Source organism: Oncorhynchus kisutch, linkage group LG6 (genome assembly GCF_002021735.2).
Source record: "Oncorhynchus kisutch isolate 150728-3 linkage group LG6, Okis_V2, whole genome shotgun sequence".
In the NCBI taxonomy this organism is placed as follows: Eukaryota; Metazoa; Chordata; class Actinopteri; order Salmoniformes; family Salmonidae; genus Oncorhynchus; species Oncorhynchus kisutch.
This window is the reverse complement of record NC_034179.2, coordinates 29372430-29395870: the sequence shown is the minus strand read 5'-3', so window position 1 is coordinate 29395870 and position 23441 is coordinate 29372430. Positions and strand designations below refer to the sequence as shown.

Here is a 23441-nt window from a genome sequence, read left to right as displayed (position 1 = left end):
CGTCCGGCCCGCCACAGGAGATGCTAGTGCACCATGAGACGAGGATATCCCTGCAGGCCAAACCCTTCCTAACCCGGACGACGCTGGGCCAATGGTGCGTCGCCCCATGAGCCTCCCGGTCGCGGCCCCTCTCCCTATTTCTGATCTATATCTATACACATACATCTATCATCTTTCTCTTTCTCCCTCTCTTTCTCTGCACGTTCAGAAGTGATTGGCGTGGCTGAGCTGGTCAACAAGACTAATGGACCATGGTTCACCCGCCTTGATGAGGACTTGGCCACAGCCTTCTCCATATACTGTGGCATCAGCATCGCGCATGTGAGTGCACAGACATCCCCTTTGCCTATCCTTTAGACCTTATAACTGATTATTACCTGATATATATTTTTCTATTGAGTAAGGATATTGATAGATTGTTGATGACACGTTAGTGTTAATCAATGTTGTCATCATGATGAATGACTCCTGTGCTCTCTGTTCCTCCCCAGTCCCTCCTGTATAAGAGAGTTGACGAAGCCCAGTTTAGGAGTCAGCTGGCTAATGAGATGATGAAGTACCACATGATGGTAAACCATCCAATCAGAGCTCTTCTTCAACCTATTCAACTAATCTCTTCAACCTATGAATGCAGATCCAGTCAGTTTGTAATATTTGGCAGTTCATGTCCTGACCTTTGACCCTGTCTCTCAGGTGTCAGAGGAGGAAGTGACCCGGCTACTGACTGTGGGAATCCAGCCTGTAGGGGAAATCTACCCCAGCTTCTCCAGCTTCACCTACACACCTCGCTCCCTGTCAGACGACAGCACACCCACGGTGAGACAATCAACACACACTCTTGGAGAAATACACTGGTAGTATAATTTATTTTTTCTCATGTATCTTGATCATGCCTCCTGTTTTCAGGCCATTATCAGCATGTTTGAGGACATGGGCTTCATAAACACCTACAAGATCAACATGCACACGCTGGCCAGGTTCTGTCTGATGGTGAAGAGAGGCTACAGGGATCCTCCATATCACAACTGGATGCACGCATTCTCAGTCTCTCATTTTTGCTACCTCCTCTGCAAGAACCTGGAGCTCTCCAACTACCTAGAGTATGAACACACAGAGATAAGCATTTACAAACTTTGCTACAGCAAAGTGAAACACACTCAAGAACACCTCAACTCACACCGCAGCGTTCTTTTGTTTCAGGGACATCGAGATGTTTGCTCTTTTTGTGTCCTGCATGTGTCATGACTTGGACCACAGAGGGACCAACAACTCCTTCCAGGTGGCATCTGTAAGATCCCACATACCACAAACACACAGACTCCTATGCTGTATGTATATCTACAGTGCATTTGGAAAGAATTCAGACCCTGTCCCCTTTTCCACATTTTGTTATGTTACAGCCTTATTCTAAAATGTATTAAAACATTTTTTCCCCCTGAATTTACCCACAATACCCCATAATGACAAAGCGAAAACAGGTTTAGAAATGTTTGCAAATAGTGTATACTCTAAATAAAAAACAGGAATACCTTATTTACAGTATTCCAACCTTTTGCTATGCGACTCGAAATTGAGCTCAGGTGCATCCGGTTTCCGGATTGATCATTATTGAGATGTTTCTACAACTTGATTGGAGTCCATCTGTGGTAAATTCAATTGATTGGACATTATTTGGAAATCTATATAAGGCCCTACAGTTGACAGTGCATGTCAGAGCAAAAACCAAGCCATGAGGTCAAAGGAATTGTCCGTAGAGATCCGAGACAGGATTGTGTCAAGGCACAACATTCTGCAGCATTGAAGGTCCCCAAGAACACAGTGGCTTCCATCATTCTTAAATGGAAGAAGTGTGGAACCCCCAAGACTCTTCCTAGAGCTGGCCGCATGGCCAAACTGAGCAATCGGGGGAGAAGGGCCTTGGTCAGGGAGGTGACCACGAACCCGATGGTCACTGACAGAGCTCCAGAGTTCCTCTGTGGAGATGGGAGAACCTTCCAGAAGGACAACCATCACTGCAGCACTCCACCAATCAGGCCTTTATGGTAGAACGGCCAAACAGAAGCTACTCCTCAGGAAAAGGTGCGACAGGTCGCTTGGAGTTTGCCAAAAGGCACCTAAACAACTCTCAGACCATGAGAAACAAGATTCTCTTGTCTGATGAAACCAAGATTGAGTGCCAAGCGTCACATCTGGAGGAAACCTGGCACCATCCCTACAGTGAAGCATGGTGGTGGCAGCATCATGCTGTGGGGATGTTTTTCAGAGGCTGAGGCAGAGGAGACTAGTTAGGAACGAGGGAAAGATGAACAGTGAAGTATAGAGATCCTTAATAAAAACCTGCTCCAGAGCACTCAGGACCTCATACTGAGGCATATGTTCACCTTCCAACAGGACAACGACCCTTAGCACAAAGCCAAGACAATGCAGGACTGGCTTCGGGACCCGTCTCTGAATGTCCTTGAGTGGCCCAGCCAGAGCCCGAATTTGATCCCGATCAAACATCTCTTGCGAGACCTGAAAATGGCTGTGCAGCAAACCTCCCCATCCAACCTGACAGAGCTTGAGGATCTGCAGAGAAGAAATGGTAGAAACTCCCTAAATACAGGTGTGCCAAGCTTGTAGTGTCATACACAAGAAAAGTTGAGGCTGTAATCCCTGCCAAAGGTGCTTTTTAATACATTTGCAAACATTTCTAAAAAACTGTTTTTGCTTTGTCATTATGGGGTATTGTTTGTAGATTGAGGGATACTTGTTTTTGTTAATCCATTTTAGAGTAAGGCTGTAACGTAACAAAATATGGGAAAAGTCAAGGAGTCTGAATACTTTCCGAATACACTGTATATCATACCAACTGCCACAGAAAAGTGTATTACCCAAACAAGCTCTTCTGTCTTCTTTTTTCCAGAAATCTGTGTTGGCTGGCCTGTATAGTTCTGAGGGATCTGTGCTGGAGGTAAACACAAATACTTCATGAATCAGAATGGTATTATGCATGTCCCTCATCCTTAGGAGCCGATGACATGGATGTCAATTAAGGCAGCCACCCGCACCTCTCTGATTCAGCGGTTTTGTTTTATATGTGGACGACAAATTTCCATTGAATGCATTCAGTTGTGCAACTGACTAGGTTTTCCCCAGGCAAAACCATGGCTCGATGGTGCGCTGGGTCGTTTCTGCCCTCGAGTGGATATGAAATATAATTGCAACCTCACCACTGACATTGAATTGGCTCTCATTTCCAGAGGCATCACTTTGCTCAGACGATTGCCATACTCAACACCCAGGGCTGCAACATATATGAAAAGTTATCTAGAAAGGTAAAACAAAAGGCAATGTAAGGACTGTACTCTTTTCTCAAGCTTTTTTAGTTGGTGTTGTACTATTTTGACTCTGTTTCCACATTGTTTTTTTTGATTGCTAGGACTACCAGAGGATGCTTGACCTGATGAGGGACATCATCCTAGCCACAGACTTGGCTCATCACCTACGGATCCTGAAGGATCTGCAGAAAATGGCAGATGGTAAATTATCCCCCTACATCCTGTCTCAGAGTCTTATGAAAGGTAGCACTTCACTTCTCTTCTATTTCTTATTATAATCATACTGTCTGTTGTGTCTTCCAGTGGGCTACAACACCAAAGACCCTCAGCACCATAACCTGCTACTGTGCCTGATCATGACCTCCTGTGACCTCTCTGACCAGACCAAGGACTGGAAGACCACCTGGAAGATCGCAGTAAGAACCCACTCAGATCTTACGCCTTTAATAACCAACTGTGTTCTCACCTTCTTTCACATTTAGATCACTTTTATTGGTCTTAGTAAGATTTTTTTATTTAAATTTCTTTATTTTTTATTTAACCAGGTAGGCTAGTTGAGAACAAGTTCTCATTTGCAACTGCGACCTGGCCAAGATAAAGCATAGCAGTGTGAACAGACAACACAGAGTTACACATGGAGTAAACAATTAACAAGTCAATAACACAGTAGAAAAAAAGGGGAGTCTATATACATTGTGTGCAAAAGGCATGAGGGGGTAGGCAAATAATTACAATTTTGCAGATTAACACTGGAGTGATAAATGATCAGATGGACATGTACAGGTAGAGATATTGGTGTGCAAAAGAGCAGAAAAGTAAATAAATAAAAACAGTATGGGGATGAGGTAGGTGAAAATGGGTGGGCTATTTACCAATAGACAGCTGCAGCGATCGGTTAGCTGCTCAGATAGCAGATGTTTGAAGTTGGTGAGGGAGATAAAAGTCTCCAACTTCAGCGATTTTTGCAATTCGTTCCAGTCACAGGCAGCAGAGTACTGGAACGAAAGGAGGCCAAATGAGGTGTTGGCTTTAGGGATAATCAGTGAGATACACCTGCTGGAGCGCGTGCTACGGATGGGTGTTGCCATCGTGACCAGTGAACTGAGATAAGGCGGAGCTTTACCTACAGTGCCTTGCGAAAGTATTCGGCCCCCTTGAACTTTGCGACCTTTTGCCACATTTCATGCTTCAAACATAAAGATATAAAACTGTATTTTTTTGTGAAGAATCAACAACAAGTGGGACACAATCATGAAGTGGAACGACATTTATTGGATATTTCAAACCTTTTTAACAAATCAAAAATTGAAAAATTGGGCGTGCAAAATTATTCAGCCCCCTTAAGTTAATACTTTGTAGCGCCACCTTTTGCTGCGATTACAGCTGTAAGTCGCTTGGGGTATGTCTCTATCAGTTTTGCACATCGAGAGACTGACATTTTTTCCCATTCCTCCTTGCAAAACAGCTCGAGCTCAGTGAGGTTGGATGGAGAGCATTTGTGAACAGCAGTTTTCAATTCTTTCCACAGATTCTCGATTGGATTCAGGTCTGGACTTTGACTTGGCCATTCTAACACCTGGATATGTTTATTTTTGAACCATTCCATTGTAGATTTTGCTTTATGTTTTGGATCATTGTCTTGTTGGAAGACAAATCTCCGTCACAGTCTCAGGTCTTTTGCAGACTCCATCAGGTTTTCTTCCAGAATGGTCCTGTATTTGGCTCCATCCATCTTCCCATCAATTTTAACCATCTTCCCTGTCCCTGCTGAAGAAAAGCAGGCCCAAACCATGATGCTGCCACCACCATGTTTGACAGTGGGGATGTTGTGTTCAGGGTGATGTGCTGTGTTGCTTTTACGCCAAACATTTTTGCATTGTTGCCAAAAAGTTCAATTTTGGTTTCATCTGACCAGAGCACCTTCTTCCACATGTTTGGTGTGTCTCCCAGGTGGCTTGTGGCAAACTTTAACCAACACTTTTTATGGATATCTTTAAGAAATGGCTTTCTTCTTGCCACTCTTCCATAAAGGCCAGATTTGTGCAATATACGACTGATTGTTGTCCTATGGACAGAGTCTCCCACCTCAGCTGTAGATCTCTGCAGTTCATCCAGAGTGATCATGGGCCTCTTGGCTGCATCTCTGATCAGTCTTCTCCTTGTATGAGCTGAAAGTTTAGAGGGACGGCCAGGTCTTGGTAGATTTGCAGTGGTCTGATACTCCTTCCATTTCAATATTATCGCTTGCACAGTGCTCCTTGGGATGTTTAAAGCTTGGGAAATCTTTTTGTATCCTAATCCGGCTTTAAACTTCTTCACAACAGTATCTCGGACCTGCCTGGTGTGTTCCTTGTTCTTCATGATGCTCTCTGCGCTTTTAACGGACCTCTGAGACTATCACAGTGCAGGTGCATTTATACGGAGACTTGATTACACACAGGTGGATTGTATTTATCATCATTAGTCATTTAGGTCAACATTGGATCATTCAGAGATCCTCACTGAACTTCTGGAGAGAGTTTGCTGCACTGAAAGTAAAGGGGCTGAATAATTTTGCACGCCCAATTTTTCAGTTTTTGATTTGTTAAAAAAGTTTGAAATATCCAATAAATGTTGTTCCACTTCATGATTGTGTCCCACTTGTTGTTGATTCTTCACAAAATAATACAGTTTTATATCTTTATGTTTGAAGCCTGAAATGTGGCAAAAGGTCGCAAAGTTCAAGGGGGCCGAATACTTTCGCAAGGCACTGTAGCATGGACTTGTAGATGACCTGGAGCCAGTGGGTCTGGCGACGAATATGTAGCGAGGGCCAGCCGACTAGAGCATACAAGTCGCAGTGGTGGGTGGTATAAGGTGCTTTAGTGACCAAACGGATGGCACTGTGATAAACTGCATCCAGTTTGCTGAGTAGAATGTTGGAAGCAATTTTGTAGATGACATCGCCAAAGTCGAGGATCGGTAGGATAGTCAGTTTTACTAGGGTAAGTTTGGCGGCGTGAGTGAAGGAGGCTTTGGAGATGTTTGATATGAGTCTGGAAGGAGAGTTTACAGTCTAGCCAGACACCTAGGTACTTATAGATTTCCACATATTCAAGGTCGGAACCATCCAGGGTGGTGATGCTGGTCAGGTGCAGGCAGCGAACGGTTGAAAAGCATGCATTTGGTTTTACTAGCGTTTAAGAGCAGTTGGAGGCCACGGAAGGAGTGTTGTATGGCATTGAAGCTCGTTTGGAGGTTAGATAGCACAGTGTCCAAGGACGGGCCGGAAGTATATAGAATGGTGTCGTCTGCGTAGAGGTGGATCAGGGAATCACAGCAAGAGCAACATCATTGATATATACGGAGAAAAGAGTCGGCCCGAGAATTGAACCCTGTGGCACCCCCATAGAGACTGCCAGAGGACCGGACAGCATGCCCTCCAATTTGACACACTGAACTCTGTCTGCAAAGTAATTGGTGAACCAGGCAAGGCAGTCATCTGAAAAACCGAGGCTACTGAGTCTGCCGATAAGAATATGGTGATTGACAGAGTCGAAAGCCTTGGCAAGGTCGATGAAGACGGCTGCACAGTACTGTCTTTTATCGATGGCGGTTATGATATCGTTTAGTACCTTGAGCGTGGCTGAGGTGCACCCGTGACCGGCTCGGAAACCAGATTGCACAGCGGAGAAGGTACGGTGGGATTCGAGATGGTCAGTGACCTGTTTGTTGACTTGGCTTTCGAAGACCTTAGATAGGCAGGGCAGGATGGATATAGGTCTGTAACAGTTTGGGTCCAGGGTGTCTCCCCCTTTGAAGAGGGGGATGACTGCGGCAGCTTTCCAATCCTTGGGGATCTCAGACGATGTGAAAGAGAGGTTGAACAGGCTGGTAATAGGGGTTGCGACAATGGCGGCGGATAGTTTCAGAAATAGAGGGTCCAGATTGTCAAGCCCAGCTGATTTTGTACGGGTCCAGGTTTTGCAGCTCTTTCAGAACATCTGCTATCTGGATTTGGGTAAAGGAGAACCTGGAGAGGCTTGGGCGAGTAGCTGCGGGGGGGGCGGAGCTGTTGGCCGAGGTTGGAGTAGCCAGGCGGAAGGCATGGCCAGCCGTTGAGAAATGCTTGTTGAAGTTTTCGATAATCATGGATTTATCGGTGGTGACCGTATTACCTAGCCTCAGTGCAGTGGGCAGCTGGGAGGAGGTGCTCTTGTTCTCCATGGACTTCACAGTGTCCCAGAACTTTTTGGAGTTGGAGCTACAGGATGCAAACTTCTGCCTGAAGAAGCTGGCCTTAGCTTTCCTGACTGACTGCGTGTATTGGTTCCTGACTTCCCTGAACAGTTGCATATCGCGGGGACTATTCGATGCTATTGCAGTCCGCCACAGGATGTTTTTGTGCTGGTCGAGGGCAGTCAGGTCTGGAGTGAACCAAGGGCTGTATCTGTTCTTAGTTCTGCATTTTTTGAACGGGCATGCCTATCTTAAATGGTGAGGAAGTTACTTTTAAAGAATGACCAGGCATCCTCAACTGACGGGATGAGGTCAATGTCCTTCCAGGATACCCGGGCCAGGTCGATTAGAAAGGCCTGCTCACAGAAGTGTTTTAGGGAGCGTTTGACAGTGATGAGGGGTGGTCGTGTAGGCCTCCATGCAGTATGTTCACATGAAACGCATGTCTGTTTTTGTTTCAGGGACTTATTTACAAGGAATTCTTTTCTCAAGGAGATCTGGTATGTATGGAATTGTTTATTGAATGCCCAACATGGTATGCCTCATATTGTATTCTGTCTCCATGTGGTACAGGGGCTTTTACGATTTCCTCTGTGTGAGAGTGTGTCCCTGTGCTTGTGGCTGCAGGAGAAGGCTATGGGGAACCGTCCCAGTGAGATGATGGACAGGGAGAAGGCCTACATCCCAGAGCTGCAGACAAGCTTCATGGAGCACATAGCCATGCCCATCTATAAGTGAGCCTCTGACTGATCCCTAACCCCCAAATCTGGGAGAGGATGGGTGTAATTGTTCTCAGACAATGAGAACTGTTTTTGTTGTAATGCATATTAGTGGACTCTCCTTAGCTTGTCTCACTATATTCCCCCCTCCCCCCTTCCTCTACTTCCTCCTACAGACTCCTCCAGGACCTGTTCCCCAGGTCGGCAGAGCTGTATGAAACCGTGGCTAGCAACAGAGAACAGTGGGGTAGGGTCTCTCACAAGCTCAACATTAAGCGGTGGCCTGGCAACGATTCTCTGGACTACCTAGATGCAGAGTTTGAGCAGCTACAGGTTGAGCAGAACGGACAGATGGAACAGGAAGGACAGGACAGACAGACAGGGCAGGAAATGGACGATGAGACCAATGGTAGCCCTCCAGCCCAGCCCTAGGCCACAGCAAGACAACCAAGAGTCATGGAGAACTAACACCTACATCAAAGTGATTTTGATTTTATATTCTGTCATACCCAAAATGGATTGTGGCTCAATCATTATTTTATTACCTCCCCCTGCAAAGACACCTATTTTACAGGATGTAGTGCACAACAATCTAAATGATAATTCTCTCACATTGCAGCTGGTGTGGAACACCATGCAGACAGCAAGGGGGACACAGAAAATGATTGATTACATAGATTTGGAGAGAGGAATATTACAATGGCTATAAACTCATTTTACAAAATTATATTTTTTATTTTGCCTTGAGTTTCTCACAATGATACTTGAAGTTTGTGTGAATCTTTAAAGGCAGATATGGAGAGTTATCAGGTAGAACCATGTACATTGTAAACGGGGGTGAACATAGATTAACATTTTTACCTACCGGTATGGGACACCCAGGTGCGAGCAGGCATTTAAAGAAGAAAATCATACATAAAGTACAGGGTAGCCTACTCTGCTAACACTGACAAACAGATCAATAAAAACTAAAAGTGGCACTGGCCCATTGACAAATACAGTGAATATGCTCACACCGTGGATATGGCCGATGTTCTCCACTGGTGCCAATAAGGTAACTTAATTGAGCGAACAGTAGCATAATAATTTTGTGATAATTAAAAGACAGATATTTTCATCCTCATCTCTTTACAGCAATAGCCATTTGCTTTCCAAACAGTTTTTCCGCGATTGTATTTTTAAATATAGCGATATGCCTGGCTGGGTCTCTGCTTTTCACTGACAGTAGTAACTCAATCATGTATTTGCAGCCTGCACTGTCCAAATGTCGGACCCTTCCGAATGTAGGCGATGCGATTGAAAACAATCCACAGATTTTTTTATATTTTTTACTAATAATCCTGTGGCCAAATCATGCTTTCTGGTGTAATAGCCTATTTTCAATGATTTTATTTATGTATTGACAGGAGTATGCTAATTAGGCCATATACTTTCGGCAATTTAATTCATTTTACTCCAGAGAAAGCTTCCCCTAGCCTTATGGCACGGCCGCCTATGCCGTTTAATGTGGCATGAACACAACCAGTCATGATGTTTTCATGTGATTGTCAAACAATCGCTTAACAAATACGCTCCTTGTAGGCTACCCACGCATATACGTCCACTCACAAAATAATTTCGGCATCCAAACCCCAACAATTTGATGTGGCTGACATGCAGTAATGATAAATACTTCTGTAGTAGCAAATTGTTTTTTGGGCATGTTGTATTAATTGTGATAGGCTCACGTTTTACCGGTAAGCACACCCCCACTATTTATTTTGCCGGGATGCCATAACGGACCATATTTTCAATCCGTTTGTAAACAGAATGTAACAAGCTTGCCTTACCTTGTTGGGTTGCCTTCAACATGAGACACTGCTCGATTGTTAATATATATACTTTGTGGTATTGTGTGTATATATATAACAATGTTGGTGATTGGAATGTATAATGTAGGCCTACTGTATATTTTTTTAAAGTTATAAATTCACTAGTTTATAGCACACATTTTTCATAACATGTTTCTTCTCCCCTGTATCCCCTCCAAACACTGTTTTCAGAGTTTGTGTAAATCTGGTCTGATTTGGACATTGCTTTTTGAATGTGTGACATGTAGAAATGGCATGGGGTCGATATGCATTTTTGTTTTTGTAACATCCAACTATATTAAGTTCTTATGTTGATGTGTCTGTTTGCCTTTTTCAATTTCCAAATACCAAAAATAGATAATTCTGTGAATTCTTGAATCTACATGTTAACATGATGCACTGGATATTTATATTAGTTCCTAATATCTGTGCACAAATAAAATGTTTTGCACACAATGTGTTGAGTACGTGTCCATTCTCAATCCTCATCTTCACCTTCTCTACCCATATTTGTCTTTAAAAAAAATCTCTGATGATGGAGCATTTAGCTCTTGATAGTGTTGATGGGGTGGGCTACATGTAATAACCTGTAATGGCTGCGGGGGGCGCAACCCCAACCATAGATGGACTGTTAAAAAATAGCTCCATACAAACGAGAAGTAAAACAACCCACTCCCGTTATTATGGACAGGGTCAGGGAACTCTGGGAAAAGATGTCAGCTTCCTGTCTGTACCTTGGATTTACTTTTCACCAAGGACGGAATCAAAACAGTTGCATGTAGATATCTGCCCTCTCGCCTCAACCTGATAATTAATATACTTACATTTGACCAAGATTTACCATGGAGAACACCGGGAGCATCGACAGTCTAGGCTCGAAGCGTTCCTCATCAAGGCAGCCGAGTGTCGATTCACTGTCCAGGTGGGGCTCGCTCAACTTGCTCCCTGTGTAGTCGATTGACAGGCGCTTGTATATCTGACTATGCTGCCTATCGCTATCTAAAATGCGTCGAAACATTCTCGATAGTGAATATACTGTATGTCATTATACGACTGTAATTCAATGAAAGATGTTGAACTATTCGCTGAACAATACTGGGATTAGGGTTACAAAAGTCGCTATGGGAGACAGCTCGAAAAGGTAATTTAACAGTTTGCCCAAAAAAAGCAGCAGTGGTGGGGGAGAGCGAGGTATGTAAAGTAGGGGAGAGCGAGGTATGTAAAGTAGGGGAGAGCGAGGTATGTAAAGTAGGGGAGGGCGAAGTATGTTGTCACACTTTCTAACATTTACTGGGCACAATGCATCACAATGGTATAAATGTCATACGAAATGAAAGGAGAAATTATTGGGCACATATTTTGTATTCATTACATCATCATATCTTATTTCAGTACGGAGTTGTAGACCGTTAAATAGAAAGTGTGCACTTGTGACAATTTGCCCCATCAGCGGGTAAATTGTCATATTGGATTATCAACAAATAAGAACAACTCATTATTTGTGAATATTGATTTTAATTTCAAATTCAAAACCAAATTCAACTTCATTTAAAGAATTCAAAATAAAAACAATCATGCCTTGAGAATCTGGCAAAATCATGCCTTGAGAATCAATACAATGCTGGCAGAACACAGATTAGGTGGCACGACCACTTTACAAATCGAAAGTTCTCTGGCATGCACATAGATCCACGGTAATTGTTGGAATGGAATGCTGCAGATAACTTGCTTAAATGTCCAAAGTCTTAACAAAAGTGGTGCCACTAATACACAGTTTTGTAACAGTCTTTAAAAAAATGTTTTTACCTTTATTTAACCAGGCAAGTCAGTTAAGAACAAATTCTTATTTTCAATGACGGCCTAGGAACAGTGGGTTAACTTGCATCTGATCTGGCGGACTCACTAAACACAAATGCTAAGTTTGTAAATTGTTGGAGTGTGCTCCAGGCGATCTGTAAAAAAATAAAATGGTGCCATCTTTTTTTTAATATAGGGGAATTTGAAGTTATTTACTTTTGATACTTTAAGTATGTTTAAAACCAAATACTTTGACTTACTCAAGTAGTATTTTACTGGGTGACTCACTTTTACTTGAGTAATTTTCTATTAAAAAAAGGTATCTTTACTTTTTCTCAAGTATAACAATTCTGTACTTTTTCCACCACTGGAAAGTAGACTTTTCTACTAGTAGTACTAACTATTCTGAACAAAAATATAAAATGCAACAATTTCAAAGATTTTATAGTTCATATAAAGAAATCAGTCAATTGAAATAAATTCATTAGGCCCTAATCTATGGATTTCACATGCCTGGGAATACAGATATGCATCTGTTGTTCACAGATACCTTAAAAGGTTGGGGCGTGGATCAGAAAACCAGTCAGTATCTGGTGTGACCATGTGCCTCATGCAGCGTGACATCTCCTTCGCAGAATTGATCAGGCTGTTGATTATGGCCTGTGGAATGTTGTCCCACTCTTCAATGGCTGTGCAAAGTTGCTGGAACTGGAACACACTGTTGTGGGTGTTGATCCAGAGCATCCCAAACAAGCTCAATGGGTGAAATGTCTGAGTATGCAGGCCATGGAAGAACTGGGACATTTTCAGCTTCCAGGAATTGTATTCAGATCCTTGCGACATGGGGCAGTGCGTTATTATGCTAAAACATGAGGTGAAGGTAGCGGATTAATGGCACGACAATGGGCCTCAGGATCTCGTCACGGTATCTCTGCATTCAAATTGCCATCGATAAAATGCAATTGTGTTTGTTGTCCGTAGCTTATGCCTGCCCATACCAAAACTCCACTGCCACCATGGGGCACTCTGTTCACAATGTTGACATCAGCAAACTGCTTGGTACAGTTGAAACCGGGATTCATCCATGAAGAGCGCACCTCTCCTCCAACGTGCCAGTGGCCATTGAAGGTGAGCATTTGCCAACTGAAGTCGGTTACGATGCCGAACTGCATGTGGTGGTCCTGTGCTGGTGTGGTTACGCGTGATCTGCGGTTGAGGCCGTTTGGACATACTGCCAAATTCTCAAAAATTACATTCGAGGTGGCTTATGGTAGAGCAATGAACATTCAATTCTCACAACAGCTCTGGTGGACATTCCTGCAGTCAGCATGCCAATTGAGACATCTGTGGTGTTGAGTTGTGATAACTACACATTTGAGTGGCTTTTTATTGTTCGCAGCATACGGTGCACCTATGTAATGATCATGCTGTTTAATCAGCTTCTTGCTTTGCCACACCTTTTCAGGTGAATGGATTATCTTGGCAAAGGAGAAATGCTCACTAACAGGGATGTAAACAAATTTGTGCTAAATAAGTTGTGCATATGGAACATTTCTGGGATCTTTTATGTCAGCTCATGAAACATGGGACCACCATTTTTATATGTTGCGTTTATATTTTTGTTCAGTGTAGTTAGCTAGACATGATGGCAGATTCCACAGCCGTCTAGTCTGCGTAAGTAGCCCAGGGGACTGAAAAACAGGGTCTAACAGACAGTGATATATTATCCAGTCCCCTGGGCTAGGTATGATATTTTTGCTCAGTATCCTAAGATATAGAACATGTATTCTGCTATTCTCATCACAGTACCTCCACCTCTCGTTCTGACCGGTCCGCTCACGCTGCCAAGCCCACCTTTGCAATGTCTTCTGACAATGTGTCCATCTCAACAGACTTTTCCCCAGAGCTACGGGTTGGTACATGGCTCTTCACCTACACTTTACGTAGATTTAGGTCTACTAATGTAGCAGTAACATCTAAAACATGTCTGCCTTTGTCCCTCTTGCTTTTCTTCTATTGATTTCAGGGTAGACCTAAAGCGGTTGCCAAGGTATATTCTTCAATCCCACTTCCCTTAAAGATTTGTGTTGCCATTTTAATTAATATAATCTACTTCTACTCTGAATGTTTTACCTATCAATGGAATCTTGTTTTATATACAGGTGCTCAGGGATTCAAAAGAAGAACCACAGTTACTACCAAAGGAAAGCGTGCAAGACATGGGTATGTCACCCCCCTTTTGTGTCCATCTATCGGTTATTTTGAGTTTAATGTAATGACCTGCTTAAACCTTCTAACAGCCAAAGATGTCACCTACATCTGTCCTTACATCGGTGCACTGAGGGGGACATTGACTGTCACCAACTACAGGTTGTTTTTCAAATGCATGGACAGGGTATGTAGGCTTTTGTTATACTGATATAACAGTCATAATAGCTTTCCATATGTCTCCATTCCACCCTTCAGGATGTCAAATCATTGTTTTTATTATTTCCTTTGTCTCCTAGGAACCAGCGTTTGTGCTGGACTTGCCCCTGGGGGTAGTGAGCCGGGTGGAGAAGATAGGAGGGGCATCTAGCCGTGGTGATGTCTCCTACGGGCTTGTCTGCAAGGTGAGCAGTGACCACCACAAAAATGCCTGGAACATCCCTTACCTGATGTTTGTCCTAATATATAATCTATGACGCTCTCAAAGAGAACAAGCATTTTTCTTATACTCTTGTGCCCTGATGAAATTACCATGATTGATTCAGATAAATCTGTTTAAATGTGACTCCAATCACTGCACTAGTGTACTTTTTTCTCTGAGTGTAAATGAGTGGTTACAGTGACCGGTCTCCTCAGGATATCCGTAATCTGCGGTTTGCACACAAGCAGATGGAGGATTCACTCAGGAAGTCCATTTTCGAAATCTTGATGAAATGTGCCTTTCCTGTTTCTAATGGTCTGGTGAGTGAGTCACTAGGTTTCTGCTACCCCTGGTCTGTTACCTGTGTGCTGTATGTACAGACCCAACTGACTTGACAATTTTTTTGTCTATCATCCACAGACAATCTTTGCCTTTGAGTATGGGCAGGTCTATCCTGAAAATGGCTGGAAAGTGTATGATGCTCAAGCGGAATACAAAAGACAGGTATTTGAAAGATTCTGAGAATCTGGGCTCTGGTTATAAGCTGTTTATACACTTGTGGTGGGGTGTGTGTAGGGCTTACCCAACGAGAGCTGGAGGATAACTAAAGTGAATGATCACTACGAGCTGTGTGACACTTACCCATCAACCCTGGTGGTGCCTGTTAACATCCCAGATGAGGAGTTGAAGAGAGTGGCTGCCTTCAGAGCCAAGGGCAGGATACCTGTGAGTTAATATGTACACTTTACACTGTCTGCGGTACCTCCGTAGTAGTACCTTGATGTAGTACTTGTGGTCCAGTGTTGTGGTCCTGTCCATGCCAATGCCTCTGCTGTGTGCGGTGCAGGTGCTGTCATGGATTCACCCAGAGAGCCAGGCCACAGTGATCCGCTGTAGTCAGCCCATGGTCGGGGTCAACGGCAAGCGCAGCAAAGATGATGAGAAGTACCTCCAGACCATCATGGATGCCAACGCTCAGTCCCACAAGCTCTTCATCTTCGATGCCAGGCCTAGCGTCAATGCTGCTGCCAACAAGGTATGTTATTGGTAATAATAATATTTGAGTGCAAAGTGCGTTTCACATACTCAATGCCAATACAGTTCAATGCTCAACCGATAGCGTTATTTGCTGTGGAATTGATGTTGATCTCCTCTCACAGATCTTCTGTAAGTATGAAAACTATTCACTATCGTTCAGGGTATATGGGAACGTTCTCCAGCAAGAAAATAATAAAATAAAATAATTAAAATAATTAAATAGTCACTGAAAACAACCAAAACAAAACAGGTGGTGTTTTAAGAGGGGATCTGAAAGACACTCATGGCGTTGTCCACTGAAAGTTGACGAGCAACAACAACTGGAACTAAAGACACCCACAATGAGCGCCCACTAAATTTGCCCAAGAACAGGGAAACTAAATTAAAACCCACACCAAATTTAGGCAGGAAGCAAAGCAAAAATATAGGTGAAACGAAAAGAGGGAAGATCAGACAAAGGAATGTTTTTTTTTTCTATAAATCAAATAGGGCGCACCAACTAAAGGTGTTGATCCTCCACATCTCTCAAAACAACTGGAACACTGGGCCAGCCACTTAAATAGCATCTGGGCCAGCCACTTAAATAGCATCTGGGCCAGCACAGGTGAAACACCTTCCCACTAACAAGATGGCAACCAGCACATGTGTAACACATACTGACTAAATAGATGACGCCAATCGGCGCACCCTACGTACTAACATACTAACATACATGGCAAAAAGTCCAACCTCAAAACATAAATGGAAAAACCAAACACCTTCTTTCTTATGACAACAAATATATCCTATATTTTTGTTGGACAAGTTTGTTCACCACCAAAAGAAAACAACTTTAATTTCACTTAAATGCGTTGCTACTTATGCATCGCCTTTTCCAATATTAACATGGCGTCTACTGTCAACAATTAAATACAAGACAACCCCCCACCTGATTGTTATTCTTTTTTATATAGTTGACTAAAACACAGAAGTTTTGAGAAACATGTAAAATAAAGTATGTTTCTTATACTCTCATCGCACTGGAATGAACGCAACCAAAACAATACTCATCTCCAAAACAGCAAAACGTGCAGTCAAACAAATTGTGAGCCAGGGCAACACACTGGCTAAATACAAAACTTATTGACTGCCCACCCTTGAAAGACAAACGGCAACCAAGTTGTCCTTACCACCGATATGTCTGATTTTTCAATTGGAAACTCCTGTAATATCCATAGTAACTTTCCTCTGGTGATTTTTCTCAGTGGAAGGGCATCAGGGAAACGAGTGGCAGCACACGTGATGGTTAAGAGAAACTGGTTACCACTCTTTGCTTTGGGCAAAGGACCAACACAATCCACCAGAACCTTGCTGAAAGGTTTGTCAAAAGCAGGAATAGGCTGCAAAGGTGCAACCACCACAGCTTGGTTCGGTATACTCATCTGCTGGAAAACATAACAGGATTTACTGTAAGACATGGCATCCTGTTTCAGACCAGGCCAGAAGAAGTTACGCAAGACACAGTCATACTTCTTGTTGACTCCAAGATGACCTGCCATACTACCATCGTTAGCCAACCTCAGTATCTCTTATCGAAGTGTAACTGGAATGACAATTTGAGATGCACTGGGCCAATCGTCCTGCACAGAAGTAGAGCGAGAATGCCATTTCCTCATTAGAATGCCATCTCTGTCAAAGTAACTCACACAAACTTTATCAAACTCCTCCTCTGGATGTATCTCAGCAAAAATACGAGGGAGACATCTTTACAGATCGACCATGGTGGGATTGCAGGCATCTTCCTCAACACTAGACTTGCTCGCAGTAACTTTCTTAGACATAGCACGTGTAACGGCACACGCTGGGAACACGCTACTTTTCTGATAACCCATCAGGTTCCTCTACTCTGGGTTCCTTACAAATTACAGGATTTAGCACAACCTTCTCCAGCCAAATCGTTTCCCAAATTGAATGAGACCCCCTTCACCGGTAGTCTAGACCTCACACCGACAGCGGATCCATAAATAAGATCAGACTCGAGTTCCACATTATACAAAGGAGCTTCCATGCAACCCATCTCCATGCCTTGTGCTACACACTATAGGCAGTAGCTGAAGTGTCAGACAAAGGCAAGACTAAATGAAGGACTGGGCTGCCCCAGTGTCTCGCAGTATCTTCACCAGCTGCTTAACAGCATCGCCACTCTGAAGCATAAATTTAAAAAAATCTGTAACATTATTAAATTACAAGAGATGACTACATTCTCTGTGTTGTCCTCAGATGAAAGGGGGTGGCTATGAGAGTGAGGATGCCTATCAGAATGCAGAATTGGTGTTCTTGGACATCCACAACATCCACGTGATGAGGGAGTCACTGCGCAAGCTGAAGGAGGTAGTCTATCCCAACATCGAGGAGTCCCATTGGTTCTCCAACCTCGAGTCCACTCATTGGCTGGAACACATCAAGGTGAGGGGAGAGAAAATAAATCAAGGTTGAGATGATTTGTTTTGTACATAAAGAGTTAAAGAGAGTAGAAGCAGAAAATGAGGAGAAGGTGTGTCTTGGATGCTGTTCCAGCCCATGTTAACCTGTCTGTCTGTGCCCTGCGTAGCTGATCCTGGCTGGGGCGCTGCGTATTGCAGACAAGGTGGAGTCAGGGAAGACGTCAGTGGTGGTTCACTGCAGTGATGGGTGGGACCGTACTGCCCAGCTCACCTCCCTGGCCATGGTGATGCTGGACGGACACTACCGCACCATCCGCGGCTTCCAGGTGCTGCTGGAGAAAGAGTGGCTGAGCTTCGGCCACCGCTTCCAGCTGGTAAATAAGCCTTTACTTCCTCTAACAGTGTTGTGTTCCTTATACCAAGCCTCAATACTTGGGCCACATTTTGGAAATGCTTTGGACATTCTAATGTGGTAAGAGAAGTTGAAATGGTTTAAAACTCTGGATGGCTACATCATTTCCTGACTTGGGACATGGTTGACCCAACTTCACCCTTTCCTGTTTCTTGTGTTTTGTTCAGCCATTATGGTCACATGACTCCCTGTTCTTCTCCTTCCAGAGGATCGGTCATGGGGATAAGAACCACACAGACGCAGACCGCTCGCCTGTCTTCCTGCAGTTCATAGACTGCGTGTGGCAGATGACCCGCCAGGTGAGTGACATCACTGAGTTTTTCCTAACCATATGACCTGACCAGGAAAAGCTCTGGGCCCTAGTAAAAAGTACACGGGTCATGTTTAACAAACATCCCCTTGGATTGTAAATTAACTGTTGTTGTCGTCTTAAGTTTCCTGCAGCCTTTGAGTTCAACGAATACTTCCTGATCACCATCCTGGACCACCTGTACAGCTGCCTGTTTGGGACGTTCATGTGTAATAGTGAACAGCAGAGGGTGAAGGAGGTGAGTGCCAACAATGGCGTTAGATTGACGACAAACGCATGGAGTGCAATGCAGAAATGTGAAACTAAATTAATATGGTCTGTCATGGATAACATTTCATACATAGTTGTTTAACAGTGCTAATAGGAATATGCTAAGGGATATATTTGATTTGCTTATGTTAACACCCACATGTCATACATTGTATTGTTCTGCAGGAGCTGCCCAAGAAGACAGTTTCCCTGTGGGCCTACATCAACAGCCAGCCAGAGGAGTTCACCAACCCTCTGTATGTCAACTATTCCAACCATGTGCTGTTCCCAGTGGTCAGCATGCGCCACCTGGAGCTCTGGGTGGGATACTACATCCGCTGGAACCCTCGCATGAGGCCACAGGTCTGGGAAAACTATCTCACTTTCATAGCAGGAGTAATGAAGTTAATGGTAGTAATATTTATGCTTTCTGGTATAATTAGTATGAGTAAACGTCACAGGAGGTTGGTGGCACCTTAATTGGGGAGGACGGGCTCGTGGTAATGGCTCGAGCGGAATGGTATCAAATACATCAAACACTTGGTTTCCTTGTGTTTGATGCCATTTGTTCCATTCCAGCCATTATTATCCTTCCTCCCCTCAGCAGCCTCCACTGGTAAATGTACATTTCCATTCATATAAATGGCTGTTTGTATGCTTGTTATAGCATAGTTATGTTCTAGTGTTGACCATTACCGTTTGTCTACCTTATTCCCAGGAGCCTGTTCACCAGCGCTACAAGGAGCTGCTGGCAAAGCGGGCGGAGCTTCAGAAGAGGGTGGAGGAGCTGCAGCGAGAGGTGACCAATCGCTCTGCCTCCTCATCCTCTGAGAGGGCGGGCTCTCCCACCCGCTCCATCACTCCGGTTCAGACCTTTGTCTGACAAGCAGACAGACAACCCAGGGGGATGGTGTCCGGAAGCTTATAGTGGACGGCTGAGGACCGAGGCCCAACTCCTATAGGAAGCAAAACAACCAACAAGTGTCTGTAGAAACCGCATATTGGCCTTTGGCTGCTCCACCTCAACAGCTGAGGTCATATAGAGTCAGAACTGTAGAATGAGAATAAGAAGATTAATTTATATCTCTATGGTCAGAACCTTCTGCTGCACCAAACAGAGCTGCCTTTGTTTCCAACCACCTTGCTACAGCCATACTACACTCTACTGACCTCTGCTGCCAGGGTCAAGAGTACTGTAACATATTATCATCAAATAAGTATGAAATATATTAGCTTACTGTATGTAGGTATTACATTTATTCTAAGTGATAAGTACACTAATTGATTAATAGGATAAAACAAGCAACACACTAAAAGTAATAGCTCAATTAATTCCTCCATTGTTAAAGCAGGGTGGAGATTTATTCCAGAAAGGCAGGCTAGTTAAACAAATGTATGTTTATTTCTACTTGACATAATCCAAATAGGGTTTGAGGTCAGAATTGTCTCGGAGTTGAGAAAATAGTTACTGAATGGACACATTTTGACCAAATAGGTGTGAATGAATCAATGTGGGCATGTGGGTGTGTGTATTGTTAGTTATGTATGACATTCCATCTGATCAGTATGTTGTGTTTTTAAGCTGTCAAGTTCCTTTTATTAGCAAGTTAAGTGAATACTATTTTCTGTCTCGTAGGTTGTGTGTATAGTTTACAGTATACCATATACTTATAGGCTTACAGTTCTGTCTCATTCCTAATTGATTAGGTTATAGCTTGAGGGCTTTTTGACTGCAAAGACCAGTTAATCATCTAATATATTGAATTGTTGCAATGAGTGGTCATCTTGACTTAGTTAAATATTGTTAACCATAAGCATGAAGACTGATCTGTGTACTGTATACCATCCCTCACTCCTACAGCAAAGATGAGGGAGTAGTGGTGGAAATCTTTATGATATGGACTAGTCTAGACAAGTCTAGCTAGAGTTATGCTGTGCATCATATATAGGGAGGAGGGATAGTGTTAGAGGGTAGCTATATGAATGTATGTTAGAATTTTGGCCCTGTTATCTGCATATTGTGGTGATTTCTGCGATAACATCACTTTGCAGACTGCTCACTCAGAAAATGTATAATCAGGATTGACAATGTGCATTTAATGGTTTAGTTAGGGTTTTAAAATGAAAGCTGTAACTAAGTGCTTCTTGAAAGGTCATACTCACAGGTTCTTAATAAATGCTGCATATGTATTGTTGGATTCTAGCTTGAAATACTTGCTATACTAAAAGTTAATGATTACATGTATATGGTGGGGTCAATGGAGGGTGGATTAAAACTAGGGGTCTGGAAAGTTAAATGAGTGAGGGAAAAGGCAATCACCTGGTTGGATAGCTGTGGATTAGTGAGGAATTTGGGCCCAGGTCAGATGAAGTGAGTTTTTATTACAACACACCACCTAAGTTCCTGCCTAGCAACAAAGATATATTGGCTGTCTAGATGTGCAAAGAGGAGACAACGCCTAATAGAAGGATATAAATATATAGTTTAAGGTAGGTTCCGTTAGGATAGGTCCCTAGATCAATAGCTAACTTACAGTGTAGGGTAGGTTCTATGTAGGATAGGTCTATAGTGGGGGTGTTCCCCTGCGAGATCTGTAAGTGTAGCCACGGTGGCCAGGAGGCAGTGGAGTGTGTGTATGGATAAATTGTCATACTTGTGTACTAATACAAAAGGTTGAAGAGAAGTAGTCCATGTAGAAGGACAAAGGAAGGAAGTGCATACGGTGGAGAATAGGAGATATCTGAGAATATCTGTGCTTCAAGATCAAACATTGTGAGTGGGAATGTGGATGGTGATAAAAGGTTCTGGAGGAGAGCCTCATCCATGGTTAGAGAAGCAAAAAGATTCAAATGTTGTTTGAACATGATTTGAGTGTATTAGCAGTATCAATAAGGAGAGAGGTTGGTTTATGCCCTACTGGGGCGGGGAACCGTGACAGATTATGTGGAAATAGGAAGACAACTGAATCATTTTGGTTGTGTCGTTAACAATGATATTTATACCGTATTGTCCAGTAGTAAGTTGGCAGACGCTTCAGTGTTGGTTTTAATACAGGGTATCAGTTGCCGTGACCAATTAATAGGTATAAATACCATACCTACTCTCAGGGAAAGTGGGTATCACTACCATGGAAAATTATTAGAGTAGTGAATTAGGAAATCTAAACACCGTCGAGAGAGGCGCAGAAGTAGCCACTATTGAGATGGCACCCGTGTTCTCTGAAACTCTTGTAAAAGGGGGAATAGAAGAGGAAAACTATAGTAAAGCCATAGAGGCGCTAAAAAAGCGCACAAGCATTGTACCAATTATGTTCGAATATGGGAATAATTTAGCAAACTGGATCAAATTGGTCCGCATCTCTGCTGACAGAAAATTCCAATCTAATAAAGAATTCAGAGATGCTATTGTGAGTTGGCACAATGACAAAATAAATCAATCTCAATACACTAGCGTTTTGATTTCAGCATTCTATCAACAGAAAAGCAAAACCGATGGAACAAAAAAATTGAAGATGTACTCAGCATCGAAAGGGCTGGGTATATGAGTACCTTTTATATAATTATTTGTATCTCTGCTTAGATGGCAGGTTTGAAACCGGCTTTTGCGGGGGTAGTGGACCAATATTCTCATTGGGATGAAATAGTACAGCCAGCCTTGAGAGTAGAATCTAATTCCGCTCACTTCGCAGCTGTGTGAGTAGTTAATACGGCTACAGTGAAAGTCACTAACAGTGGTTTTAACGGCCCAAGTAAGACGAAGAAACAGGGAAGGAAAAGTAGTGAAAAAATACAGACGCGTAGGGCGATAAATCCCTGTTTTAAATGTGGGACCGTCGGTCATTGGTAGAATGAGTGTACTGGAGCCTACTGCACTCTGTTACGTTTTAATTTTTCAGAGTAAATAACTCCCGGACACTAGAGAAGCTTAACCAAGTTTAATTATTCCCAAAGGGTTGTTACAGTTGTAATTCAGACAAAAACATGTTCTCACCATCACAAGTATATATACTCCACTTTGAACACTCCTTCTCTCCAATCCTAACATCTTATGGTTCCACAGGAAGAGGGTACTAGGATAATAAACCCTTATTACTCCCTTCAGGGGATCTGACCTGACCTCAACCCCTCCGTTGCCTAATCTACAGATGTCCATCCGCTTCCCCTATAGCAATCCTGTGATCTCCCGTTTGCCCAACACATTCCAAAGCCATCTGTCTTTCGACAGAGACCCATTACCTCCTGACATAAAACCCAGTCTCTTTCACTCCTTATACACAATGAGTCTGATCTATCATGTCTTTAATATCTTAATGTTCAAAGTTTACCCTGAATCCAACAACCCGCTTCTTCTGGAGGGAACGCTGCAATGCAGACATTTGGCGCACTAGACAGCAGTGGGGCAGGAAAACTTCACATTGGGCTGGCTGGCCTCTATGGTCGATTGTGGTTAGGCGAGAGGACGGTTTCTATGTGGAG

The 23441-nt window shown here is 43.2% G+C and overlaps 2 protein-coding genes and 1 long non-coding RNA gene across 6 annotated transcripts in view; 2 read left to right on the top strand and 1 right to left on the bottom strand.

The window, feature by feature from the left end:
• Window positions 1-10563, top strand: part of LOC109891782 (cGMP-dependent 3',5'-cyclic phosphodiesterase-like) — a 32816-nt gene extending 22253 nt beyond the window's left edge. Inside the window, exons 18-29 of the mRNA XM_031826555.1 lie at window positions 209-321; window positions 492-569; window positions 694-816; window positions 907-1100; window positions 1201-1288; window positions 2906-2953; window positions 3243-3317; window positions 3422-3521; window positions 3624-3736; window positions 8000-8038; window positions 8166-8272; window positions 8434-10563. Of these exons, the coding sequence (XP_031682415.1) occupies window positions 209-321; window positions 492-569; window positions 694-816; window positions 907-1100; window positions 1201-1288; window positions 2906-2953; window positions 3243-3317; window positions 3422-3521; window positions 3624-3736; window positions 8000-8038; window positions 8166-8272; window positions 8434-8689 (1334 nt within the window). The 3' untranslated portion in view covers window positions 8690-10563. The remainder of the gene's footprint in view (window positions 1-208; window positions 322-491; window positions 570-693; window positions 817-906; window positions 1101-1200; window positions 1289-2905; window positions 2954-3242; window positions 3318-3421; window positions 3522-3623; window positions 3737-7999; window positions 8039-8165; window positions 8273-8433) is intronic.
• Window positions 984-11338, bottom strand: LOC116374376 (uncharacterized). Its single transcript, XR_004210260.1, has 3 exons — window positions 10932-11338; window positions 2874-2947; window positions 984-1095 (listed from the first exon to the last, which is right to left on the bottom strand). It is a non-coding gene; the product is annotated as an uncharacterized LOC116374376 (long non-coding RNA).
• Window positions 10727-21155, top strand: mtmr2 (myotubularin related protein 2). 4 transcript variants are annotated; one of them, XM_031826556.1, is made up of 17 exons: window positions 10767-11029; window positions 12886-13032; window positions 13711-13816; window positions 13931-13954; window positions 14067-14127; window positions 14205-14299; window positions 14412-14516; window positions 14749-14853; window positions 14954-15037; window positions 15110-15259; window positions 15381-15569; window positions 17831-18016; window positions 18162-18368; window positions 18613-18705; window positions 18841-18954; window positions 19152-19328; window positions 19684-21155. In XM_031826556.1, exons 3-17 carry the CDS (start codon window positions 13766-13768, stop codon window positions 19846-19848), a joined length of 1806 nt encoding a protein of 601 aa, XP_031682416.1. In that variant the 5' UTR covers window positions 10767-11029; window positions 12886-13032; window positions 13711-13765; the 3' UTR covers window positions 19849-21155. The 4 variants fall into 4 exon arrangements, with proteins under 4 accessions (XP_020340921.1, XP_031682416.1, XP_020340922.1 ...); XM_020485332.2 differs by lacking the exon at window positions 12886-13032 and having other exon boundaries at window positions 10727-11029; XM_031826557.1 differs by lacking the exon at window positions 13931-13954 and having other exon boundaries at window positions 10917-11029.
• Window positions 21156-23441: the final 2286 nt, after the last annotated feature.